Here is a 15,811-nt window from a genome sequence, read left to right on the forward strand (position 1 = left end):
ACATGTCCTACCTTTTGACTAATTTCACAAATGTGCCAAGGAGCCCCGTCCGGTTTAAACGATTCCACTAACAGGTTTCAGACAAATGAGCACATGTACACATATCTCTTACATGCTGCTAGTAAATATCTGGATGTAACACATTTTGGTTTGACCGTAAGTAGAGAGAGGGATGGGACAAATGACAGTTGGTGACGATATGTAGTTTTCTAATTAGAAGCATGGATGGATTTCAGATCAATTTCCTGGGATGTGATGCATGCAAACCTCAAGGATCAGCTTTATTTAGTTAATAAATGAATATTGTTTAACAAGATATGGCAATCATGACTTTCTGCAGCTCTTGCGATCCTAATGTTCCCCTCAGGATAAAGAAAGTGTGCCCATCCTGATATAAGATATGTTTCATTCCATAAATACACTTTCACAAATGTGCCAAGAAGCCCCGTCCGGCTTAAAGTGTTCCACTAACAGGTTTCAGGCCGAGTGGGTGCATGAACATATATCTCTGACATGCTCCTGCAGCACTGGCACAAAGCCAACTGGGTGACTTTGGAACGAGGACAGGACACGGGACAAAACACACGGAGAGATAACAGGAACACTTTGTTTAAAGAGAGAAAGAAAATGCAAGAAAGAGAGAAACTGAGGGAAGAAGCGTTGATGGTATCACAGGAGGGAAAGATGTAGGCAGAATATAAGCAGGATTGAGAAACTAAGTGATGGATGAGACTGAAGCCACGGAGAAACGATGATCGTCTGATGGATGACGAGAGAGGGGGAGAAAGGGGGAGATAAAGAGAGAGACAGATTATTAGATGAGTGCCGGCAGTTGGACTTCGCCTCGGGGGCCTCGTTTCGTTCTTCTTTACAGCAATTAGCGGACGCGAGCATTAAAACAGTTCTGGTGATTATGACGGTAATAATGATGGAAACGGTGGCATCTTTATGTGTGATTGATGGCTGCAGACACACAGCTTCTGGAGATATAAACTTGTGCTGCTGAGTCTGTCGTGATCGGCACATTATTACTGCTTCCTTCCAGGTCCAAGCAAAGGAAGAGTGACTTTTTTTCCGTTTGTTTCGTATAATTTCCCTTCGTTACCTTAAGTCTTTAAGACACAAGTGTTTCCAAATGAACCGGATCTAAAAGTATACAGTCATTCTCAAATGGTGCACTGACCGTTACCATTTATTATATATTATATATATCAGACAAAACTAAATTAGTGGAATCAGAGACCCACATATTACGGCATTTCAACTGCAAACCTAGATGTAGGTTTCTATGTGTGTATGTATATAAATACACACAGAAAGGAACACAATTCAATATATACACGTGTACCCATAGACACACGTACACACATAAACACGTACACATACAGTACACATATATACACATGAACAAATATATACACACGTACAAATATATACACACGTACACATATATACACGTGTACCCATAGACACACGTACACACATAAACACGTACACATACAGTACACATATCTACACATGAACAAATATATACACACGTACAAATATATACACACGTACACATATATACATGTGTACCCATATAGACACACGTACACACATATAGTACACATATATACACACGTACACACATATAGTACACATATATACACACGTACACAGATATACACATGAACACATATATACACACATATATACACACATATATATACACGTACACAGATATACACATGAACACATATATACACACATATATACACACATATATACACACATATATACACACGTAGACATATGTACACATGAACACATATATACACACATATATACACACATATATACACACATATATATACACGTACACAGATATACACATGAACACATATATACACACATATATACACACATACATACACACATATATACACACGTAGACATATGTGCACATGAACACATATATACACACATATATACAGACATACACAGATATACACATGAACACACATATATACTAGGGATGTAACGATACCAAAAACTCACGGTACGATAATATCGCGATAACAAGTCCACGGTACGGTATTTATCGCGATATTGAATGATAAAGGGAAGAAAAAAAAAATCATAAATTTTTTTTTTTCAATAAAACATTTTTTTATTCGGAAAATATTTCTTTATTACATAATAAATCTGATTTTTACAGCCTTTTAATAGGATAGCAGTATTTTAAAGTTTCAAAAACAAAGTGACAGTAACAGACTGGAACAAGAAAACCAGTGTTTTTGTACCTACTGGTACTACCCAACAAAGTAAGCATTTTCTTTATGCCACTGCATCTCACAAATAAACAAGGACATTTAATAATCAGACCCTGCAATAAAATAAATCAAGTTTCACTTTAGTTTTTCAAGTAACTCAACTCAAACTCACTAGTCACTCACTCAGCATCATCAGACAGGTTTTTAGGAATATGAGAATGTCCACATTTCCAGGTATTTATAAGCTGGGGTGTTTGGGCATTTACAATATCCCCTGCTCTGGAAACAACTCTCTCGCTTGGTACTGATGTTGCTGGGACACCAGTGGTCGCGTTAACCGAATATTTTATTTAACAATGACGGAAAAATCTGAAAGCAGTCTGTCATTTTGACAGATTAGAACAAACTCGGAACAGCGCCAACGTTTCCCCGCAGCGAGGCTCTGGTGTTATGCCGTGTTATGCATGCCCTCCAAAAGGAAATGATATAGTTCCCAAACCGTACTTTGCCGTACAGATCAATACATGTCTGGGAGGTTTTGCTTCACGCTGTGCGCGTCCCGCGAGGTGCATGCACACACGGCATAACACCGCCCCCCCCCACCCCCCGTTGACAGTTCACGAGCATGCTCTATCGTGAACTGTTCAGACCCGACGGGTAATAAGGGATTATGACGGATATTTTACGATCCTGTCTGTCAAAATGACGGACAGCGAAAAAGTCTAACGCCAGGCTTATTGACATGGCGATATATAACTATATGGTTGGTACTTGTCAATGTCTCTAGGTGTGTAAATGTAGCCCTGTAAATACGATGTCCTTTTGTGTTATCTGTTGTTTTATTTTCATGTTGTAACCTACTTGCTGCCATGTTGGACAGGTCTCTCTTGAAAAAGAGATCGATGATCTCAATGGGACCACCTGGTTAAATAAAGGTTTAAAAAAAAAAAAGTGTTTAAAAAAAAATATATATTTTTTAAAAATTATTATTTTTTAAAAATCGCGGTAGATTTTGTCAGTCTCACGACGGTATTGGGAAATTTATTTACCGCGATACCGCGATATTCGGTATATCGTTACATCCCTAATATATACACACATATATACACACATATATACACACGTACACAGATATACAAATGAACACATATATACACACATATATACACACATACATACACACATATATACACACGTACACAGATATACACATGAACAAATATATACACACATATATACACACGTAGACATATATACACATGAACACATATATACACACATATATACACACATACACAGATATACACATGAACACATATATACACACATATATATATACACACGTAGACAGATATATACATGAACAAATATATACACATGTACACATACAACAATTTCAAAGTTGAAAATAAAATAAGGTCAATCCTTCATGTAATCAAGTACATGTACAGATTACACTTTTCCTCTTAATTTTAAATCTATTAGAATTATTATAATTTTTTACTTGTAAAACAAAACACAATGACAAAACAAAACAACGAACCACATGTTTTGGGCTTTTCTATGATATTCGAAGAGTTGTTTCTCACATACACAACATTTAAAAGTCCTTTTGCCTTAATTGGCTTGTTCTTTAAGCTTCCTACATGTGATGTGATTGGTTGACTCTCATCTCTGTGTTCTAACATCAAGACAGCGATACTAGCTCCACTTTATCTCTCACTCATAATGAAAAACAGAGCCGTACCAGCAGCTTTAACATGGCGGACATGTTGTCACCGAGCCGATCGTCATTAATTCCAACGAGGTTATAAACTGAGTGTTAATCATTCCTATTCGACTGAAGGTTTAAATGTAATATTTGGTTCCACGTGGTTACATCTCCTCTATTGCACCTCATCAACACACCGTCAGAATCTCAATGTTGCTCGAGGCGTCGTGTGCATCCTAATAGAAACCAAAACACACCGGCATTTAAGTATACAGTCACAACCGCTCACACACGGGGGCATTCTTACCAAGACAACTTGATTGACATGCAAATGCAGCGTTGAAATCTGCACACAATCCATTTGCTCCCTGCCACCACCTCACATGATAATTACAGACACCATATGCTTCTATATAAGTCTGTATAACAGCACATGCTTTCCTATAGGATGGAGCTAAACCTACACTTACACACACATGGATATGGTGCACTTGTGTTCCCTTTGCAATATTTATTGGATAAAAGGAAATGGTTTTGATGAGTGAATCAACTTCCCCCGTACGAACCACAGGCTAAATGAGAAGGGGGACGGGGGGTACAATAATTATTATTATTATCATCATCACACACCCTATGGAGTGGTGTAGTGATGACGTAGATATGTGTGTACGCTAAAGGCAGCATCTTCCTGGTTTCCTCGACAAAAGAGCCAGAGGATTTTACCAATTAGATTTTTTAACATAAAATGAGAAACGTTAAAGATACTTAGAGCTATTGTTTGGCTGGATTTTCTCCACATATTAACACCACTTTATGATATTTGAAGCATAAATGCAATCACTTTTCAATCACATTTTAGACAATAAACTACAACACGGTCACATGACTTCAGTTCACCACCGCTAAGCTAAAGGTGGCTAATGTTGGGCTATAAAGGAACTACAGCACGGTCACATGACTTCACGTCACCACCGCTAAGCTAAAGGTGGCTAATGTTGGGCTATATAGGAACTACAGCACGGTCACATGACTTCAGTTCACCACCGCTAAGTTAAAGCTGGCTAATGTTGGGCTATAAAGGAACTACAGTACGGTCACATGACTTCACGTCACCACCGCTAAGCTAAAGGTGGCTAATGTTGGGCTATAAAGGAACTACAGCACGGTCACATGACTTATCACCACCGCTAAGCTAAAGGCCGCTAATGTTGGGCTATAAAGGAACTACAGCACGGTCACATGACTTCACCACCGCTAAGCTAAAGCTGGCTAATGTTGGGCTATAAAGGAACTACAGCACGGTCACATGACTTATCACCACCGCTAAGCTAAAGGCGGCTAATGTTGGGCTATAAAGGAACTACAGCACGGTCACATGACTTCACGTCACCACCGCTAAGCTAAAGGAGGCTAATGTTGAGCTATAAAGGAACTACAGCACGGTCACATGACTTCACGTTACCAGCGCTAAGCTAAAGGTGGCTAATGTTGGGCTATAAAGGAACTACAGCACGGTCACATGACTTCACGTTACCAGCGCTAAGCTAAAGGAGGCTAATGTTGGGCTATAAAGGAACTACAGCACGGTCACATGACTTCACGTCACCACCGCTAAGCTAAAGGTGGCTAATGTTGGGCTATAAAGGAACTACAGCACGGTCACATGACTTATCACCACCGCTAAGCTAAAGGCGGCTAATGTTGGGCTATAAAGGAACTACAGCACGGTCACATGACTTCAGGTCACCACCGCTAAGCTAAAGGAGGCTAATGTAGAGCTATAAAGGAACTACAGCACGGTCACATGACTTCACGTTACCAGCGCTAAGCTAAAGGAGGCTAATGTTGGGCTATAAAGGAACTACAGCACGGTCACATGACTTCACGTCACCAGCGCTAAGCTAAAGGAGGCTAATGTTGGGCTATAAAGGAACTACAGCACGGTCACATGACTTCACGTCACCACCGCTAAGCTAAAGGTGGCTAATGTTGGGCTATAAAGGAACTACAGCACGGTCACATGACTTCACGTCACCAGCGCTAAGCTAAAGGTGGCTAATGTTGGGCTATAAAGGAACTACAGCACGGTCACATGACTTCACGTCAACACCGCTAAGCTAAAGGCTGCTAATGTTGAGCTATAAAGGAACTACAGCACGGTCACATGACTTCACGTCACCACCACTAAGCTAACGGCGGCTAATGTTGGGGTGATGACTTTTGGTCGTCTCATTTAGATACTTGTTAGCAAACGCTGTTCTTAAATTCACCAGTGGAGTATTTAATGACGTATGTTATGTCGTAGAACAAACAGTAACATCTCTTGTGTTCAGACCTTATTTCAGGCTACGAACCAAAAACATGTTAAAAAAACAGAAGACTTCCCGTCAAGCAAACCAGACGTTCTAAAATGCTGACTCATTCCACGGTTAAAGGACTCATTCCTGCTCCCCTCTAAAACAACCCTTATCCCCACTCTCTCTCTCCTCAGGTGCGTAAGTACTTGCTGATGCTGGACGTGAGGAAGGACCACGTGAAGTTCTGGCGGCCTCAGGTCCTGCTGATGGTCTCTAACCCTCGCAGCAGCGTGGGATTGATCAAGTTCATCAACGACATCAAGAAGAGCGGCCTCTATGTTCTCGGACACGTGCAGCTTGGAGACCTCGGTAACAACATCACGCATTTACACATAGATCAACCCGAGCGTGCTCTCTACCCCCCCCCCCCCACGCCCTCTGGTCAGGTCATAAAAGCACTTAAAAATGTACCTTTTCACAATTTTGTATTTATTCTAGCACAGTGTAAAATTAGTTCAGATTACATTATATCAAATAAAATGTACTTAACTGGTCGCAAATTGGGTTATTTTTGTGTTATAGAAACATCAATTGTGCATGAGTTACAAATATGATAACATTTTTAAAATATATATGTTTTGAATACACAATATAAAATGTATTGAATAAGTTAGAATACAAGACCACATTAGACCAACCTATACTTAAAGAAATATATATAACATAACAAAGTGTTTGAAGTAGTTGCAACAATGAGAACAAATGAATCATGGATGGTAATGCCATATCGTATTTGGAGATAATTAACCATTATTATAATATTTTTGAGGCATCAATGACTACATTTAAAACCTTTTTATTATCACTCATTTTTGATGGCAAATTGTTGACTGTAAAGATTAATAATCACAGTTTACTTTAATGTCTTCATCCAGTACCGGTTCAAAACTTGAGTATTTCAATTTGACTTGTCTGTTATTTGTTTTAAAACTTAAGCTACTGTTCAGATTAAGATTTTGCAATAAAAAAACATGTGATAAACTTTAACGTAATGTACATATGTCTAAAGATTAAACCCGTTAATCTGCTAGAGGTAGTAAAAGGTAAACTCATCTAATATTTTATAAGAAAGAAAGTCGTAAATATGAATAATCAGTGTATGGGAAATGAGTTTGTCGACAACATTAAAATGCCACTATAACTATCCAATAATGTTATGTATATTTAAGCAATAGCTCACGACAGGCCGAACCACGCCCCTTAGCCGTGATATAATGAGCATATATCACGGCCTGAAGTGAGCTATTGCTTTTATAAAACGGTTACCAAAGTGTGTTAATATGAAAGAAAAATACACACTCTAATTTAAATAGTTTTTATTAGTAAATAATGATGTTCAAAATAAAATAGTCCCTCCGTTGCCTTCTGCACAAAACATGTACGAGGTGTTGCTATGCAACAACACTAACAGCAAGCGAACATATTAGACAGAGAGCGTTGATCCATTATTTGGCTGTTTATTTACATTAATGTGTATGTTGCTGTTTATTGTGCATCCACTGAAAAACTGTCCAGCATCAGTAGCATTGCTTACGTGGTCACTTGTATAGGTTGAGGTTGTTCGAGGCTGTTGCTTGGCGTGGCGAGAATATTTCTCCACTTTCTCCGGTCCCCGAGATTGGGCTTCCAGTAGCTCTGGAGAGAGCTTTCGCACCTGTGGCCACTAACGGTCATAATTTCTCTGCTTTGTTTCAAGACCCGCATCAGAAAGCTTTTGAATGGTGCTACTTTCCCAGTTGGTCTACCTGCTCTTCACGTAGCTCTGCATGTCGTAGTTTAGGTGCTTTATGGAGATAGGCACTGCTCAATCCACTCCTCCATAGCCCGGAGCTTTGTTAGTTAGTTAGTTTCGTAACGGACGTAATGTAACAGTTGTAACGGTTGTAGCTTTTCTCAGACGCGGAGGGATACTGACTTGTGAAAAGTAACTTACAATTCTACCCGTGATATACGCTCATTATATCACGGCTGAGAACCAATCAGACTGCTTGATTTGACTTGTCCGTTTTATATAATAATAATACATCACAAATGAAGGCATGTTTTTGCAGAAGGAATTCTTTTCCTTTTGATTCCTTATCTACATTTAGTTGATTCTGTACTTTTATCTAATTCTTAAACATAGGACTTGAAGGAGTATTTTGACACTAATGAATTGCTACTTCTTCCATCTCTAATGAAAGGACCTTATCCACGCTGGATCTTTCCCAGCCTGTTATGTTTTCACAGAGCTCATCACAGCGTCTCCTATCTTACTCTTTAAAGCATCAGCGTCATTCATTGTTTTTTACTTGGTCTGTTGAGGATGCTGTTGATGGTTTTCCCGGCCTGAATGGAGTATTCAAAACCTAAATCCTCTCGAGTGTTTCTCAGTGTTAAAAACGATGTGTTCATTAGCCTCTGAAGAGCTCCTCTCTCATGTTGACTACTGATGAGGCACTTGGAACGGAGAAATATGAAGGAGTCGTTCATGATCACATTGAAGAGGAGGCCCCTCTCCAACATCGCCCTCCTAATATACTCCATTTAGTTATACTCTCACTTGTCTAGCAGCTGTTTGCATTCAATCTGAATACAGAGATACTTCTGAGATCCTGCCTCAGCCTCAGATAGCAAAGGAATCGTCTCTGAGACTTGCAGATGTGGTTTCCGGATGCATATTGATGTTTGTTGTTGTTGTTGTTGATTGATCACCTGCCTGCCTGTTTGTGCTGCTCTGTATTTTGTCTCATATTTCAGTAGACACTGAGCTTCTATCTCTCGTTTCACCACAGCTAACGGTCTCTCACCTCCACACACACCGAGTTCTCTCATCTTACTTTGACTTTTAGATTAATTAAGGCTGGAAAATATTCATATTGTAAGAGATATTTTAATCAAGTAAAAGTAGCAATGCTAAATTGTAGAAAAACTCCTGCATTCAAAATGTCAAAAATCAGCATCAAAATAAATACTTAAAGTATGCCTCATGCATAATGCCCTATTTCACAATCCTATATATTGAACTGATGATAATTATGATTATTGATGCATTAATGTGTGCATCACAGCTGGTATTCTGAATCTGTAAAGTAACTAATGTTGTCGTCGAGTAAAAGAAGACGTTATTTTCCAAAATGTAGTGAAAAGCCGATAATATAAAGTAGCATGAATTGAAAATACTGAGGTAGTACGAGTATGCAAAAAGAGGTAATGTACTACGTAGATTATATCGCTTAAAAGAGGTTAGATGTCGTGTTATTTTGGATATCGTTATATGGTAATATGGCATAATAAATGCCCAATTACAGTAAAGGGATAATTTCATCAACTTTCCAGACTGATTTGTTATTTGCCTTTACCCACTAAGTCATTATATCCAGATTACTTCTGATTATTTATCAACAATCTAATTATTTGGTTATGTGTAATTAAAAATATGCCATGACTGCAGAACTCTATAGTACACCCAACACTATCACCCCATATCCAAACATTGATTTTCTCCATAGCTTAGCTGTGGTGGTGACGTGAAGTCATGTGACCGTGCTGTAGTTCCTTTATAGCCCAGCATTAGCCACCTTTAGCTTAGCGTTGGAGACGTGAAGTCATGTGACCGTGCTGTAGTTCCTTTATAGCCCAACATTAGCCTCCATTAGCTTAGCGGTGGAGACGTGAAGTCATGTGACCGTGCTGTAGTTCCTTTATAGCCCAACATTAGCCTCCTTTAGCTTAGCGGTGGTGACGTGAAGTCATGTGACCGTGCTGTAGTTCCTTTATAGCCCAACATTAGCCTCCTTTAGCTTAGCGGTGGTGACGTGAAGTCATGTGACCGTGCTGTAGTTCCTTTATAGCCCAACATTAGCCTCATTTAGCTTAGCGGTGGTGACGTGAAGTCATGTGACCGTGCTGTAGTTCCTTTATAGCCCAACATTAGCCTCCATTAGCTTAGCAGTGGTGACGTGAAGTCATGTGACCGTGCTGTAGTTCCTTTATAGCCCAACATTAGCCACCTTTAGCTTAGCGTTGGAGACGTGAAGTCATGTGACCGTGCTGTAGTTCCTTTATAGCCCAACATTAGCCTCCATTAGCTTAGCGGTGGAGACGTGAAGTCATGTGACCGTGCTGTAGTTCCTTTATAGCCCAACATTAGCCACCTTTAGCTTAGAGTTGGAGACGTGAAGTCATGTGACCGTGCTGTAGTTCCTTTATAGCCCAACATTAGCCTCCATTAGCTTAGCGGTGGAGACGTGAAGTCATGTGACCGTAATGTAGTTCCTTTATAGCCCAACATTAGCCTCCTTTAGCTTAGCGGTGGTGACGTGAAGTCATGTGACCGTGCTGTAGTTCCTTTATAGCCCAACATTAGCCACCTTTAGCTTAGCGTTGGAGACGTGAAGTCATGTGACCGTGCTGTAGTTCCTTTATAGCCCAACATTAGCCTCCATTAGCTTAGCGGTGGAGACGTGAAGTCATGTGACCGTAATGTAGTTCCTTTATAGCCCAACATTAGCCTCCTTTAGCTTAGCGGTGGTGACGTGAAGTCATGTGACCGTGCTGTAGTTCCTTTATAGCCCAACATTAGCCACCTTTAGCTTAGCGTTGGAGACGTGAAGTCATGCTACCGTGCTGTAGTTCCTTTATAGCCCAACATTAGCCTCCTTTAGCTTAGCGGTGGTGACGTGAAGTCATGTGACCGTGCTGTAGTTCCTTTATAGCCCAACATTAGCCACCTTTAGCTTAGCGGTGGTGACGTGAAGTCATGTGACCGTGCTGTAGTTCCTTTATAGCCCAACATTAGCCACCTTTAGCTTAGCGTTGGAGACGTGAAGTCATGTGACCGTGCTGTAGTTCCTTTATAGCCCAACATTAGCCGCCTTTAGCTTAGCGGTGGTGACGTGAAGTCATGTGACCGTGCTGTGGTTCCTTTATAGCCCAACATTAGCCTCCTTTAGCTTAGCGGTGGTGACGTGAAGTCATGTGACCGTGCTGAAGTTCCTTTATAGCCTCAACTTAGCTTTTTACTTCAGAAATCATAAAGTGGTGTTAATATGTGGAGATTATCCTGATGAACAAAATATGTAAACGTTTGTTTGTCACAGATTTTATTTTCTTCAATAATCCAAAATGAAATGGAAAAATCCCATTGGCTTTCTCTCAAAGGAACCAGTGAGATTCTACCTTCCAGCTCAGCCTACAAAAATACATTGTCACCACTTTTTAATCAACCCAACACTATGACTGCAATATCGAAACAATACTTTTTTGCTCAAATATATATATATAGCAGTTTTCTCCACATTTCTCCCATCCTGACCTTGTCCTTCCTCTCTGATCGTGTGATACTTCACCTCCAGTATATTCACCTGATTCCTTTGTGTTGTCCTCCTCTAGACACTCTCCCCTCCGACCCTCTGCAGTCGCAGTACGACTCCTGGCTCTCTCTGGTGGATCATCTGAACATCAAGTCTTTTGTCAATCTGACTTTGGCCGACTCTGTGCGTCATGGCGTCCAACATCTGCTCTTCATCTCAGGACTAGGTCAGTGTCTCCATCATCAGACACACAAACAACACAAGATCTAATTAGTTCTGATATTATAATCAAAGCCACTGCTGTCTGTGAGGTATTGTGTGATCATAGCATCTTTTTAACTTTAATGTTGGCACATGTAGGTCATTGGACAATCCAGATTTGCCGCGGCCAGCTTTTCTAAATATGTTCAATTTGTGAATAAAGTTCTCGTCTAATTTGTTCTTTCGTCCTTCTTCCCCTCTTCTCAGGCGGGATGCGTCCCAACACTCTCGTCCTGGGTTTTTACGACGACTCTCTCCCAAAGGACACTCTCATCGACCCGTCTCTCTCCATCTGTCCGACCTCTGACCCCACGGGATCTTTACAGGACTTCGATCATGACCAGGAGCCGCCTCTCTTCCACTTCTCCTCCGTTCGGGGGTCCGTTGACCGACAAGACGGCGGGGAAATCGGCGACGGGAAGGTTCTCGGCCCTCAGGAGTACGTCGCGATCATAGCAGACGCCATGAAGATGCTCAAAAACGTCGTGTTGGCTCGAAACTTCAACGATTTCGACCGCTCTGTGGTCCTCTCCCCTTCCTCTCCGGTGTTTGTGGACGTGTGGCCGGTGAATCTCCTCCGCCCCGACAGCTCCAGCTACGTCGACACATGCTCTTTTTTCCTGCTTCAGCTCGCCTGCATCCTCAACATGGTGCGGTCGTGGAGAAAAGCTCGTCTTCGTCTCTTTTTGTGCGTGGAGGAGGGTCGTAGCGTCCGGGGATCGGAGGAGAAACTGGGTCAGCTCCTCAAAGACCTGCGGATCAAAGCTCAGGTAAACGCCTCAAAAAACGCTCATTTTAGAATTCTGAAAATGAATCCTGGACATTGCGCTTAACGGCCCGTCCACACAGCGGCGTGCGTTGAAGTTTGCCGGCGGGCGTGTCTGAAACTCGACCAACAACAATCACATGAGTCTCCCGCCCCTGACACACAAGCAGCGGTCTGATTGGCTAGAGCTTGTACTGGCATATGATTCGATTGGCTGACGCTTCTGCCGAGGCTTCAAAAGTTGAACATTGCTCAACTTTTGCAGCGAGCCACGCCAGCAAAGCTCCGCGTCGCTTCCCACAATGCAGTTCGGCGAAAAGTGGCGTCACCCCATTCAAAGTGAAGCTTTCAACGCACGCCGCTGTGTGGACGGGCCGTAAGGTTCAGGGTCTTTATTTGTGCCCGTAGGTAGATTTAGTTAGCAGATAAAAAGACAACATCCTGACACACTCTAAAAAACAAACACAGACAACAGACACCTCTCTGATCAAAGTCCACCCTGCTCCGTCTAATCTCAACATATTTAAAAACATCTAAAAAGAAAAACACTAGTACACTACAAAAAGTTGAAATATTGCCAAGTATATTTTGTCTAATATCTATCAGAATATGTCTCTACTCCTGATATTAGACACAATAACTTCAGAAGTCACACTGCAGTGAGGTATCAGGTCTTGTTTTTAGACAATGCTTCATCTTGTTGAGTCAAAACATCTTATTTCGAGTTGTATCTCAGATGAAACACATCTTTCTTTACATATTTATTAGAAAATCACCAACAGAACACTTGATATATATACAGCTTATATTATAACACAAGATTTCTTGATTTGGTCAAATATAGCTCTCCTAGCTAATCACAAGATGTGATTCATCTGAATATCTTATTTCAAGAAGTCTTACCAAGCAAATGTTCACGTGTCCTATTGGCAGGTCTTTGGACTTATCTCAAGTGAAAACAGCTTGTTTTCAATATTCTTTAACGTGACTAGTCGAACAAATCCTGACCGTCTCCGTTGAGTTCTCAGCTTCTAACCAACCATTATTATTATTATTAGTTATCACCTCTTTTCTAAAGCATCAGACGAGCCAAACTGCTCCTACTATGTTGGAAAAGTGAAAGAAACCAAACTAAAGCTTCTGTGGACGAAAATATGTTTATGTTTAGGCAACAAAACTACAACTTTTTGTTGTTTAGTCGACCAAAGTAAAATCCTTTTAGGGTTGGGTCTCCCGAATTCACACTGAAGCCACCTGACTTCTGCCTTGGTGACTTTATTATATACTCAAAAAACGCATCTTTTTAGAATAGCCTTTTACTAGATTTTTAAAACCCCACTTGTTGTTGCCATGCCGGCGTAAACATCGCTTCTTTTATTTCGTTATTTTATTTGTTTTTGTTGTTTTGTTTCAACCCTTTTACTCTGTAGTACTTTTGTTTACTCAAATGAAAAGTGCGCTTATAAATCAAATTGATTATTATTATTATTATTCTCAGGTGCTCTCCGTGCCCTGGGACCAGCAGGTGGCGCTACACTGGCAGCGGCAGGGCGAGAGGAAACAGCAAAGTGACACGAACAACGAAGACGAAGAGAAGATCGAGGAGGAGGAAGATGATTACGTTAACAGCTTCCCGAGTAACGCCACACGCCTCTCAGACGACTACCTCTCCGCCGTTAATAAGCTGATCTTAGACCAGGCGAGACCCCCCCCTGCTGTGCGCTTCCTGTACCTGCCCAGACCCCCTGCTGACACGCGGCGCTACACCACCTACCTGCACCAGCTGGAGCTGCTCACTCAGGACCTGGGCCCCACGCTGCTCATCCACGGAGTCACACCCGTCATCACCACCGACCTTTGACCTGCCGCCCTCTGAACATGTTAAGAAAATCTCCCTCCCTGGTCAGGACCCATGTATCTGTGATCCTCTCCAGAATGGAAGGAGTCATCACATACAGAGCATCAACTAGTTCCTGAACAGTGTCCTTCACATGCTGATATCCAAGAGAGGGAGTTCCACAGTCACAAGATGGAGGAATACCGGTTCTTCTAGGGAATCATACATCCTGTCACGTACAAAATACTGACTTTTTTTTCAAAATGTTGGCTTTTTTTTTCTGACTTTCTCTCAAGATTCCGACTTGTTTCTCAAAATCTCAAAATTCAAAAAAAAAAAATGTAATCTGACTTTCTCTCAAAATTCTAATTTTTTCTTAAAATCTCACAATTTCGACTTTTTCTCAAAATCTCAAAATTCTCAGAGGGAGTTACACAGTCACAAGATGGAGGAGTTTTTTCTCCAAATGTTCACTTTTTTCTGAAAATCTAAAAATTATGTATTTTTCCTCAAAATTCTGACTTTTTCAAAGAAATCTGTCTTTTTCTTAAAATGTGACAGCGATGATACTGCCTCCTTCTCACTGCCTCATTCTCACTGCCTCATTCTCACTGCCTCCTTCTCACTGCCTCCTTCTCACTGCCTCATTCTCACTGCCTCATTCTCACTGCCTCATTCTCACTGCCTCATTCTCACTGCCTCCTTCTCACTGCCTCATTCTCACTGCCTCCTTCTCACTGCCTCATTCTCACTGCCTCCTTCTCACTGCCTCCTTCTCACTGCCTCCTTCTCACTGCCTCATTCTCACTGCCTCCTTCTCACTGCCTCCTTCTCACTGCCTCCTTCTCACTGCCTCCTTCTCACTGCCTCATTCTCACTGCCTCATTCTCACTGCCTCCTTCTCACTGCCTCATTCTCACTGCCTCATTCTCACTGCCTCATTCTCACTGCCTCCTTCTCACTGCCTCCTTCTCACTGCCTCATTCTCACTGCCTCCTTCTCACTGCCTCATTCTCACTGCCTCGCACAATGTCATGTCCATCCAGTTCATTTTAGGATATGAAAATGAATCCTGGACGTTACACTTCAGGATCTCGAACATGCTGAGCATCTCCGTTGAGTTCTCAGCATGTAGCTCTAGTTTTCCCAACCAACCATGATTTGTAAACAACCATTTTGAATATTATCAGCCGATTAGCGTTATTATTATTATTATTATTATTATTATTGGTTATCACTAATGCATCAGATGAGCCAAACAAAAAATGATTAAAACATAACTCTTTGAATGTTAACCACACTAAAGCTTCTCTTGACTAAAATATTTTGA

At 41.1% G+C, this 15,811-nt stretch overlaps 1 protein-coding gene across 2 annotated transcripts in view; it reads left to right on the forward strand.

Annotated features, from left to right (window-relative positions):
- LOC307035440 (solute carrier family 12 member 9) overlaps positions 1 to 15,776 on the forward strand; it is a 36,269-nt gene extending 20,493 nt beyond the window's left edge. For both annotated transcript variants that reach the window (XM_079674740.1, XM_079674739.1), the window contains exons 3-6: positions 6,458 to 6,632; positions 11,697 to 11,843; positions 12,086 to 12,648; positions 14,143 to 15,776. In XM_079674740.1, coding sequence (XP_079530866.1) covers positions 6,458 to 6,632; positions 11,697 to 11,843; positions 12,086 to 12,648; positions 14,143 to 14,505 — 1,248 coding nt within the window. In that variant the 3' untranslated portion in view covers positions 14,506 to 15,776. The remainder of the gene's footprint in view (positions 1 to 6,457; positions 6,633 to 11,696; positions 11,844 to 12,085; positions 12,649 to 14,142) is intronic.
- The last annotated feature ends 35 nt before the right edge of the window (positions 15,777 to 15,811 follow it).

This window comes from Notothenia rossii (genome assembly GCF_949606895.1).
Source record: "Notothenia rossii genome assembly, chromosome: 4".
Classification (NCBI taxonomy): Eukaryota; Metazoa; Chordata; class Actinopteri; order Perciformes; family Nototheniidae; genus Notothenia; species Notothenia rossii.